A 12,302-nucleotide genomic window follows, 5' to 3' on the forward strand; every position below is an offset into this window, starting at 1 on the left:
AGCCGAGGACTTCACACTGCGCGCGCCCCCCCCCTCCACCAGTACCACCAAACACACACACACATGTACCACCATCGTTGTATCATCTGGGCTCCCCTTCCAGCGAATCTAGGAATCCTGACCCCCAGTGTCTCTGTTCTAAACCAGAAAGCTGTTCTCTCCCCCCCCCCCACGCCCGCCCCACACACAGCAGGAAAGGGAACAGATCTGATGCAGTTCAAAGCAACTGCTTTTAGCTTGTTTTCACATCAGGTTCCCCCCCCCCCGCCACTTTATCTGTTGCTGAACTAATATATAGAATGAGTTTCTTCTGGCCAGCTGGAAGTTGAGAAGCATGATGCACCCCTTAGATGGAGCTCCGTCTGCATGTGGGGCTGGGATCCCTTTGCTACCCACACCCTGCCCCGATGGCTGTGAACCCCTGTCCTTCATTCAGCTGTTCCTTGTGTCAGTGCTCTCCGCACCTCTCAGACTGCGCCTCTTCTTCTCCCTCGGTATCAACTGTTTTGATCGATCCCATCTGCCTTTTCTCCTCTTCCTCCTCCCCTGCCCCCCCATCTCTGTACATCTCCTCCACAAAGCTTCTCCCATCTCGTCTCCTCTCTTCCCTGCTCTCTCTGCTTTGCCTCCAGGCGATCCGTTTATTCAGCATTTGTCCTCATTTGCTTGCGCACAGTTTACGCAGAGGTTAGATTACGGGCACTTCCAGGCTCTCGCTTGTTTTGGGGTGGGATCCAGTCGCATATCAGCACGTTCAGGTTGCACAACTACGGGAGCTCTTGTGCAAAAATAGGTAATTGAAATTAAACCCTGATTCCCGAGAAGATCGGACTCTTGTGATAAGGCAAGTGGAGTGACATTTGCTTGGATGCAATGTCGTCGTCCAGCCTCCGGACAAACAAATCAGAGTGAACGCTCATTAAATAACCAGTGTGTCATCTAATCTCCTTGCAAACAATGCCCAACAGCCTGTCCGTCCGGAAATGCCTTACGTCCAGGCTTCACTGAGCATTAGTTCAGATCTGCTTGTGGGGCAGTAATACGACAGTGAGCGTTTCTCCTGATTTGCTTGCGTCCATTTAATTTCTGTGTCTTCTTGTTTGACATTTCCTCACCCCACACTTTTCAGTGAATTTCCCCATCACTTTTCCAAACTACAAAAAAACCTCCCAATTTTTATTTTTTTTTAAAGTGGACTTGTTAGGGCAACAGAGCCCTTCCATCCACGTTGATAGCGCAAACCTAAAGTTATGGGATGTGAGCGACTCCTTCCAGAAAAGCAGGGAGAGTCTGAAGGCACCTTTCACCAGCTTCTTCTTCAACCGTCCTTCATCCTTGACCCCATCGCTGGGTTTCCTCTCTCTGAATCTCTGCATCCCTGTCAGTTTCCCTTCTCCCTCCCTCCCTGCAGCAGCCCGGCTCTCAACCCCAGCTCCATCTTTCCCGGTCTCGTCTACTCCCTTTCTGCCCGGCTTCGCCACCAGCTGCTTTTCCACCCCTTCAATCCATCTCAGTCTCCCTTCTCTCCCTCTCTCATCTCTTTCGCCTCCATACTTTAGGCCTGTGCCACCTCCTTCCACAAACCTCAATGCATCTTCTCCTCACTGACTCTTTACACCAGCCTCTTCTCCATCCCCTCAGCACAGGGATGTGGGACACCTGTGGCTCTCCAGAGGTTGTCGGTTTCCAGCTCCCATCAGCTCCACCCAGCATGGTCAATGTTCATGGGAGCTGGACCCCAGCAAGACCTGGAGCTAGCCTGAGGTCCTTCTAGTCTTCCTCTTTTTAGTATGCCCGCCCTCTCTCTGATCATCCATCCACTTCTGTTTTTCTCCACCTGCCTCTTTCTCTCCATCTTCCCCTGACTTTTCATCCCTTGGGCCTCCGTTGCCTCTTCACTCCGAGTCTCCATCCAAGCATCTTTTCTTACCAGCCGGTTCCCCCTGCCTCCTTCCCTTTCTCTCCATCCTATTCTCACTTCCCCACAATCTCCTAGCGCTCCTCCACCACGTGCTCTTACTCCATCACTACAGGCCATTCCCCCTCCTCCTCACCTCAACTATTTGCCCCTCATTCCCATCCACCCCTCTTTGATTTCTATTCTGATCCTTCCTCCCTTCCCAATCTATACCTCTCAGGTTCTCCGTCCCTGAGCGCCTCTAGCCACCCAGCCCTCTTCCTCCACCCATCCGTGGATGTCTTCTGCTCCTCCATCTCTTCCCCGCAGCCAGACACGCACACCTGTGCTCCCCGCTTCCTTCACCTGACTTCCCCATCCCTCCATCACCCTGCCACTTTCCCTGCTCTCCACCAGCACCCCGTCCTTCCTTTCCTGTTTCTCTCCATCCTCCCAAGTTGTTTCCTTATACCCCGTCCTCCCCCCCTCTCTTCTCCATCACCCCCATCTTTCCCCACACCTCCTCCTGTGGCCCCCCTCCCCCTCTCCTTCCTCCACCGCCTCCTCGGCCTCTACCTCCCTCGCCTCGCTTGCCCTGGTCCCCATCCCCACCCCTTTGCGCCGGGACGTGGCGCCGCGGTGGGCTCTCATCGCAACCCCCTTCCCCAGCCCCGGAGTAACGCCGGCTCCGCGCTGACATCAGCCCCCTCCCTCTCTCCCTCCTCCTCCCCCTCCCCGCTCTCCCTCCTCCTCCTCCTCCTCCTCGCTCCTCCTCCCCTCCCCCCTCGGCTGGCTCGCTCGCCCGCTCGCTCACTGCAGCACCGACGCCGGGCAGCGCCATGGAGGAGCCGGCTCTGGCGCCCTCGCCGCCGCCGCACAGTGCAGCCAGCGCCGCCGCCGCGCGCCCTCGCCGCCAGCGCCGCCGCCGCCCCTGACCTCCGGCCGGCCGCACACCATGGCCTGGCCCGGCCCGCGCCCCGCCGGGGGTGCCCAGGCGGCCTTGCTGGTGCTCACGGGCTGGCTCTTGCTCTCTCCCCCGCTGGGCGCAGGCAAGAAGAGGCTGCACATCGGCGCGCTCTTCCCCATGACCGGCGGGTGGCCCGGGGGCCAAGCCTGCCTGCCCTCGGCCCAGATGGCCCTCGACGACGTCAACAGCCGGAGGGACATCCTGCCCGACTACGAGCTGCGCCTCGACCACCGCGACAGCGAGGTGAGACGACGGGGCGACCCGTCCCAGCCTTACCCCACCCTCCCAAGCGCCCCCGGCCCGTTCAGGGGGCGACACGTGGGCATCGCTGCGGGGATGAGCGGCTCTGGAGGTTGGGGGACGGGGGCGACGACATCCCATCACACTGGACGGGCGGGATGGGGGGCATCGGCAGGGGTTGGTGGTGCCCCTCCTGGTGCAAGTGCAGCGAAGTGAGCCCTGGCTGGATGGACTCACAGGAGTAATTGAGGTGCTGGGACTGGTCTGCATCCTTCCACCCACTCCCTCGCAGATTCTACAGGGGCACGGAGAGCCCAGGCTGCACTGGGAGAGCTGTCCAAGGGCTGTCCACCCTTCCCACTAGAACGCCCCTGGGAGAAGGGATGGATGAAAAGACCTTGAAAGTAGGGAGCAGATGTGTGGGAAGGTGTCAAGACAGCAAGCCAGCACCCCTTGAGAGCTGGGAGGTGAGGGGCGAGGGAACTGGCCAAGGCTGGAGGGATGCAAGCTTGAACGGGGCAGTGCCGCGGATGGTCCCCTCCTGCCCCCTCACCTTTCATGTGGGGCCAGAGCATCTCCTTTGGACAGAGAACCTTGCGGTCCCATCAGCTGCCAAGAGAGGAAGGCAGAGAGGGCTGGGGGGGAACCGGGCATGGGGAGGCTTGGTGGGCTCCAAGCGGAAAGGGGGTGTTGGGAGTGAGGGATGTGCCACAGAGATATATCAGGGCTTTGGGAGAGATGCAAGCCAGGGGTTGCAAAGTGGGGTGATTGGCCCAACATGGCAGCAGCAGTCAAGGTGAAAAGGGAGGCGAGAAGTCTGCAAAGGGAAGAAGCAGTCTCAGCAGTGCATGCAGTGGGAGAAGAGTCCTGGGGGAGTGGAGCTGGTGGGAACTGGGGCGGGGGGCTTCCAGGGACGTTGATGCAAGGCAGGTTGCACGAGAGGAAGATTCGCATTGAGACTTACCAGGGGACCCACTGATGGTGTGGACAGAAGGAGGCATAGGGAGATGTGCTCCCCCCGCCCCATGCTTTTTTCCTTGCAAGGTGGGGGAAGCTGGGGAGATACAGGATCTCGCTTCTGTCAAGGGAATGGAAGGATCAGCATGCAGGGATGGTGCTACTGTTTGTGGCTATGGGAAGTGTGACTCGGAAGAGCAGCATTAGATCTGTTGGTGTCAATGGAGTCCTGTGTGCCAGGGCTACAGAAGAAATCCTCTCTGTGTGTTGGTTTCCCCTCTGGCAATATGGACCAGACTGTGGGTGATGACTACTAAGGGGAAGACTATCTCTTGGATTGGGATCCAAACGAGAGGTCCGAGGGGTGGGAGATGGGATGATGTGGCACCAAGGTGGGAAAAGGTGGGTGGTCGCCGGTGCCAGTGTGGATCGGTTTCCTGGGGTAGAGATTGCAGGAGGGCAAGTGGTCCATTTGAGAGGGAATATCTGGAGCTGCCTTATTCAGAGTCAGACTATTGGTTCCTCTGACTCAGTGCTGTCTGCACTGTCTGGCAGCATCTCTCCAGGGTTTCAGGCAGAAGACGTTCCCAGCCTCACCTGGCAATGGCAGGGATGGGACCACCTGCAACCTTCTGCCTCTCAAGCAGATGCTCTTCCACTGAGCCACAGCCCAGGTGAAGCTCACCTGCCCTTGGCTCTCCGCTGCCTCTTCCTAGAGCCGTGAGCTTGATTAAAGCTTGTTTCTGGGATTGCTGACCTCAGTTAAGAGTACTCATCTTTAACCTTGGGTCTCCATACATTGCTGGACTACAACTCCCATCATTCCTACCGCTGGCTAAGTGGGCTGGGGATAATGGGAGTTGCAGTCCAGCTATATCCCCAGCCAATTTACCCAGTTGTGGGAATGGTAGCAATATGGGGATCCAAGGTTAGAAATTGAAGAGAATTCAACAAGGAGTTATGGCAGCAGAAGGTGGAGGGTGGTGGAAGAATCCCAGCATTTTTTTAACCCTGTCAGTTCTTTCTTTCCTAGAGGCACCTTTTGAGCCAAAGTCATAAATGAATTTTCCCGCTCCAGGATGTGTGTGTGTGTGTGTCACAGCCAGTATGAGACAGAATTAAGAGGGGTGTGCAAATCTAGAAGGCACTGCAGCATCCTCAAGAGGCAAACTGTCCAAGGCAGGACTTCCAACTTGGCCCAGGTCTTGCCTGAACTGGGAACCTGTCCCAGGGTCTCCCCCTGAGCTGCCAGTACAGTTGCAGGCAGATCTGGGCCTTGAGAAATGCTCAGCTTTCTCAGGCATGCTGCCCTCTCCCTCTCTAACTGCTTTACTGTATATTTGCATATACGCTGTTCTAAGTCGGTGTCCTGCACAAGTGGGACTTAGCCATTTAGGTACGAATGCAATGGAACAGCAACCAAAGGCTCTGTCCAATTTGATTCCACAGGCAAACAGCATGGTGGTTTGTACAGCCAGATTTTGCCACGTGCTCTCTCTTTCTCTCCCGTTCTTGTTTTTTGTTTTCTTTCCCTGCGCATTCATGCCTCTGTGTACTCATTCACTCTGCCTGTTGTGCGTTTGTGCCTGCCGTGTGTTTACAGGAACATCGGAAGCGTCCTCGTTCTGAGTCAGACCATTTGTCTTGCTGAGCTCAGTACCATCTATGCTGGCTCTCAGGGGGTCTCCAGAGTTTCCAAGAGGGGACAAAAACACTGACTAGCAGCCGCTCTTCAGGGTCTCAGACAGGGAGCCGTTTGTAGTCTTACCTGGAGGCGCCAGGGATTGAACCTGCGACCTCCTGCTTGCAAAGCAAAATGCTCTCCTGCTGAGCTACGGCCCCTTTCTCAACGGGGCTGGTGTTCCCTCTTTAATGTACCTTGTGCCATTCTCCAGGTGCCAATCCTGTCTGGTTTCCAATACGTGCATTCATACCTGTTAGCAGTTCACCCATGCTCCTCAAAACCCACCCAGCTCTTCACACTTCTTCTGTCTTCTATGTTCAATGACTTTCAGGATAGCGGCAGGGCACCTCCCTCTACTAATGTCCAGGGGTAGCCCTGCTTCTAAACACCAGTTGCTGCAAACCTCAGGAGGGAAAAGCATTCTTTTGTTTGGGTCCTGCGTGCGGATTTCCCACACGCCTCCGATTTGATGACCTAGTTGGGCTATTGGCCTGATCCAGCAGGCCCTTCTTCTGTTCTCGTCACCAGTTTTCGCTGAGCATCGAAATGTGCCAGAGGTCAAGAACAAGAAGAGGAACCCAACTGGCAACACAAGGGGAGAGAGGAGCTCTCACTGTACGGCTTCAGCCTTCTAGGGTTTCATCACAGCCAAGCAGGGCCTGGGAGGAAGCCATGCCATTGTTGTTGTTGCCAAGCTCTTTGGCTTTCACTGGTAGTACTGGAAAGGCCATTGAATCGTAGTTCTCTGTTTCCCAGGTTGCAATAAAACCAGGCCACATTTCCTCATCTCCCCAAACTGGGAGATGGCATCTGCTGGAGTATACGTACCTTTGGCTTTCTGAGTGGCAGGTGCCTGTAGATTGCTTGCATTGCCCTGAGCATGGTCATGGGTAAAAGCAGACCTCTCTCTGTGTGTTTGCATCTTTTCCAAAAAGGCCCATATTGCAGCAGACTTGAGTTTGCGGCTCATGTTTTCGACGTAAGAAGAGCCCTTCGGGAATGAATTGGACCACAGGCCCATGGAGCCCGGCATCCTGCTGTCACAGTTTTTTGCTCTTTTCTATTATGGGCTGTGTGTTATTCTGCTGCAAAAGGCCCCCGAGATCAGTGGAGGATGGGTGGCATACAAATTTAATAAATGAAATTAAATTCCTGTGGGGAGTCCCTGAAATGCAACAGCCACTCTTCCCCTGCACTTGCAGGTGCAAGCAACGGGCAGACTATGGAAAGCCGAATCGGCTTCCAGTGCCCATTCCATGGCCACTCCGCCTTCCACGAACACACGTGCCCTCCCACTCTCTGTCTGGCTCTGCCCACGCTTCTTGCCAGAAGTGGCGTGTTCCTTCCACATCCAGCGCTGTGCACCTCACCCTAAGCGCCCCCATCTCTCTGTTCACCCACAAAACCGAGTCTGTCGCCTCTCCGTCTGTCCTGCCCGTTTCCTTGTCCCCAGCCATCGTTTCCAGAAGCGCTGCTCTGTTCCGTGCCTGATCCCCGAATTCACAGCCACTCATCCATCCGCCCCTCCGTCAATCTCCGTGGTCTCGTCTGTCCCTCCTCCCACGCATATGCATCAATCCTCACCCCCCACCCCGAAAAAAGCTGCCTTTGCTGTGCCGATTCTTCTCTATTCTCTCTCTTTGGCTACCCTGGGTGCTTCCTGGTCCCCCACCCGCCCTGCGCCCCACGTTCCTCCCTTTGTTCCCTCCCAATTGAAGCCCCGCTCCCTGGCGCTGACAGGTTGCCGTGGCAGCGCCTGCGATGGGGTTGCCATGGAAACTGATCCTCTTTCCCGGGCGGCTATGCCCTGAATAATTCATCATCCCCTTGCGGTGGAGGCGCACAGCCAGGAGCAGGATGGGCAGCCCTGGCGGTTCTTGGAATGGGGGGAGAAGTAGAGGGTGGGATGCCTAGTATATTTGCCCAAAGAGAGAGAGAGAAAGAGAGAAAGTGCAACGCAGCAGGGCCGAGGTCAGGTGGGGTGTGTGGGAAGATCTTAGCTGCACAGAAAGGGAGAAAGGCTTCGTTGCCTCTTTAAGTCCTTCGGAAGCGGAGGGTAAACTGGCAGCTATATTTGGGAACCTGCCTCCCCAAGCTGCTGCTCAGAACGCCGGCAGGCCACGTTGTTCTGTGCCGTGCTTGTGATGTCGAAGAATGGAGCCTCCATGTTCAGGGACAGAATATCTCCAATCCCAATTGGCAGTCCCATAATGTCTCCCATTATGCTGTACTGGTGGAAGAAGGGGGCGCAGGGGCAGCCCTCCCACTGGCCATTAATAGCAGGACCACTGCAGGAGGAGATGGGCCCCTTGGCAAGAAAAAAACATCTCTTGTTATGCAACGACTTGGCCTGCGTTTCCTCCTGCCCCATCTTTACTTTTGCACGATGGCAACAGAAAGGTGGGCAAACCAGCCCCATACAAGACCTAAGGGAGGAGGAAACCCATCCATCAAAATCTCAGCAGCTGTTGAAAAACCTGCGCAGGGTCTGGCTTTGTTGTCTTGCGTTTTTTGCAAACAGAGGGACAATTCTTCCCCCACACTCACATATCCCTTACTGCTCAGGGCAGATGTGTAGATGGCCTGTTTAAAAGAAAATAGATTTCCTTCCCGGTTCCTGCATTAAACCAAGCACTCTGGTCCACCGCTCTTGGCCGTGTTCCTTAAGCCCTGAGCAGTTGAGGCCTCTCCAGATGTTTACGCTGTTTTCATAGGGTGGGGATAGGAAAAGAAGGCATTTGAGAGGGGGAAGCTCATCTGCAACCCTCCCTCTCCCTCTCACCAGCCATAGGAGTGAAACCGAGGAAACACAGTTGAGCCCTTGCCTAAAAGTGCAGGTTAGCGTTGCACCCCTAGGAACACGGAACTATTAGTCTGTCTCAGTCAGTAATGCACTGTGCTGGGGGTCGAACTTTTTACATGCACAGCATCATGTTCTAGTTATCACTGAGCCACAGTCCCCACACCCCCAGGGCCTTTCACCTCTCTGTTCGTCAAGCTCCCTTCTCCATCCTGCAGATCCGTTTTGCTAGCAAGGCTTCTTTCATCCCATGGCACATCGCCTTGCCCAAATTTTCACGGCCACCTGACCCTTTCCCATCCTGTCTCCACCGCTGCCTTCTCAAGCACTGACCTTCCGTGCCTGCTAAGTCGACGGCAGCTCTTTTGGACAGGAGCCACGTCCTGCGTCCGCGTCGTGTGCAGTGCCTAGTATGTGATTTTAGCCTTTCCTCCCAGCTGTCTCCTGGATTTGTTTCCCCGACTGTGTCGGGAGTGTTTGCGTGCAGGTTAGGGATATACCTTGCCACATTTGTGACGGGATTTGTTCTCTGTCCGCCCCGCTCCGTGCAGTGCGAACCAGGCGTGGCCACCAAATTCCTCTACGAGCTCCTCTACAATGACCCCATCAAGATCATCCTCATGCCAGGCTGCAGCAGCGTCTCCACCCTGGTGGCCGAAGCAGCACGCATGTGGAACCTCATTGTGGTGAGCATACCTTGCACTTCGTGTATCCATTTGTGTGTGTGTGTGGTGCCTGTGGATTTTTGTGGTGAAGGCGGGTCTTCCCACGAAGTAGGGTTCAGCTCAGCAACCTGTTTTCAGAACTGGAAGCTGTGGCGAGAGTGCCTCTGAGCGTGTGCAGAGTGCACTTCTGTAGACACTAAGCTAGCACAGCCCACGCCTAGGATTGGGAGATAAGGTTTCCAGGTGAAACCTCTCTGCAGGGGTGGGACCCCCACAGTGGGTGCTTCCAGACAGTCACACTTTTTAGGTGGGATTCAGTCACCCACCAGCTGATTGGGGTTAAACCATTATAGCTGTTTAGAAGGTCTTGCACAACAAAGAAAAAATGACCGGACTGTTTGCAGTAAGGAAAGTGGCAAGAAAACATGTTGGAAATGTGGGAGGCGGCGCTTGCTTTGACGCAATGTCCTCTAACACCCCGCAAAACAAATCAAAATGAATGCACATTAAATAGCAGGTGTGGTGCTACCCACCATTGGGCCTCGGAAGACAATGCGGCCCTTGGGCTGCCAAACGTTTTATCTGTTCTGGATCTAATCCCCCTGCAAAGAAATGAGGAAGAATCCTCAATAAACAGGCCGTCTGGAAGCGTTTGGCATCCAACGCCAGCACCTCTAGAAAGCAGGTTTGAGAGCAAGGCCCTGAGGGATAGTTCAGTCAATAGAACATGGGACTCTTAATCTCAGGGCCATGGGTTCGAGTCTCACGTTGGGCAAAAGATTCCTGCATTGCAGGGGGTTGGACTAGATGACCCTTGTGATCCCTTCCTGGTTCTATGATTTGAAGGGTTGGGTGGTGTCTCTGTGCCAGAGTTAACGATGGGTGGGGAACTTTGAACCCATAGACTGAATGAGGCCAGTGTTGGCGGTCTCAGCCTTTTAAAGCCCTGTTTCCCGTCTCTTCCTCCTTTCCTTGCAGCTGTCCTACGGCTCCAGCTCTCCAGCCCTCTCCAACCGCCAGCGCTTCCCCACCTTCTTCCGCACGCACCCGTCAGCCACTCTGCACAACCCCACCCGAGTGCAGCTCTTCAAGAAGTGGAGCTGGACCAAGATCGCCACCATACAGCAGACCACAGAGGTGTTCACCTCGGTATGGAGAGACCCCAGCCATCCTGGGACATCCTGCAGCGTTGCCCAACCCTACCCCCCCCCAAAAAAAACCAGACAGCGGTGCTGCTTAAGCACTTAAAAGGACCACAGATTTGATAGGGGAACGGGTGGCGCTGTGGTCTAAACCACTGAGCCTCTTGGGCTTGCTGATCAGAAGGTCAACGGTTCGAATCCCCATGATGGGGTGAGCTCCCGTTGCTCTGTCCCAGCTCCTGCCAAGGTAGCAGTTCGAAAGCACACCAAGGCAAGCAGATAAATAGGTATCACTGCGGCGGGAAGGTAAATGGCATTTCCATGCACTCTGGTTTCCGTCACGGTGTCCCGTTATACCAGAAGCAGTTTAGTCCTGCTGGCCACATGACCCGGAAAGCTGTCTGAGGACAAACGCCGGCTCCCTCGGCCTGAAGCGAGATGAGCGCCGCAACCCCATAGTCACCTTTGACTGGACTTAACCATCCAGGGGTCTTTTACCTTTTTTACATTTTACCACGGATTTGAACAAGATTTGCACAAACTTCTAGGAAAGTAAGAAGGTCCCACCCATGTCGCTGTTTGCACCATACTTCCCCCGGGGGATCTCTTAATTTGTTAAGGGCCCTGAGAGTTTGCCAGGAGACCCCTCCCAGAGCTACAGTTCCCAGCACTCTTAACAAACTACAATTCCCAGATTTTGGGTGGGGGGTGGGAGCCATGACTGTGGAAGTGGTATAAGAGTGCTTTCAATATATGGTGTGAATGTCACCTTAACGCCCTATATGCAAGGTTCAAAGAAATGTGTTTTCCCATTACAGAAAGGAGATGGAAGGGGGCAGGAGAACCACCATACAAGTCCCAGGGCTTGGACCCTCTGGGACATCCCCAATGAGTCCCCTGGTGCCAGGTGCAAGTCAGGAGGTTGTCCTTGTAATTTGCATTTATTTAAACAACAGCAACAAACCAGTCCCCAGTATTTGATTGATTCTGGCAACAGCCAAGAACAGAGTTGCTTTTCAAGGGTTCCCATTAAGTTCTGTGGCACCAAACAAATGGGCTATATTTTGTGGAACACAATAATCTTCTTGATACTGTGTCAGAGCCAATCTATTCTCTAGTGCCAGCAGCAATTCTCCTGGTTGTTACACCAAACTGGGGCTGATGGATGTTGTGGTCCAAAATATCTGGAGGGAACCAAGTTGGGAAAGGCTGTTTTAAGGAGTGGTTTATCTACCGGAACTGATCTTGTGAATTCCCAAACTTCAGCAGGCTATCAGAGTTTGTTTGTCTCATAGCACAAAAACCCCTTCTCTGAGCTGAACTTGGAGCCTTCAGGATTATCATCCCTAAACACAATCCAACTGAAGTTCAAGGCCTTTTTTCTTAAAAATCCTCATCTGTGTGTGATGTTTCCTTCAGCTGTAACATAATCATTGCTTTATCCTGAACACACACAAATCCATGCACTATACCGTAATATTAGAACCTTTAAACTTTCAGCTTTCTTTCAAAATAAGTTTCTAGTCCTTATGAGGACCCAAGCTATCTTTAAGTCCTTATTTGTTTCTTTTACTTTAATGCTTCTAAACCTCACTTTCATCTTAGTAAAAAAGAATCAGAAGGAAGTAGACAAACTAAAAACCACAGTATTACAGTAAAAACGATCTAAAATGTCAAACACGTCAGCTTGTGCTTGATTAGTACAATTGTATCAATATTATGCAGGCTGTTAATGGGATGCGGGTGGCGCTGTGGGTTAAACCCAGAGCCTAGGACTTGCCGATCAGAAGGTCGGCGGTTCAAATCCCCACGACGGGGTGAGCTTCTGTGGGAAGGTAAACGGTGTTTCCGTGCACTGCTCTGGTTCACCAGAAGCGGCTTAGTCATGCTGGCCACATGACCCAGAAAAACTGTCTGCGGGCAAACATTGGCTCCCTCGGCCAATAAAGC

General features: G+C 53.9%; 1 protein-coding gene across 1 annotated transcript in view; it reads left to right on the top strand.

Moving 5' to 3' along the window:
* GABBR1 (gamma-aminobutyric acid type B receptor subunit 1) overlaps positions 1–12,302 on the top strand; it is a 186,518-nt gene that overhangs the window by 131,883 nt on the left and 42,333 nt on the right. Inside the window, exons 7-9 of the mRNA XM_080991621.1 lie at positions 2,947–3,107; positions 9,097–9,231; positions 10,189–10,359. Coding sequence (XP_080847747.1) covers positions 2,947–3,107; positions 9,097–9,231; positions 10,189–10,359 — 467 coding nt within the window. The remainder of the gene's footprint in view (positions 1–2,946; positions 3,108–9,096; positions 9,232–10,188; positions 10,360–12,302) is intronic.

The sequence above is a fragment of the Podarcis pityusensis genome (assembly GCF_964106645.2).
Source record: "Podarcis pityusensis genome assembly, chromosome: 2".
In the NCBI taxonomy this organism is placed as follows: Eukaryota; Metazoa; Chordata; class Lepidosauria; order Squamata; family Lacertidae; genus Podarcis; species Podarcis pityusensis.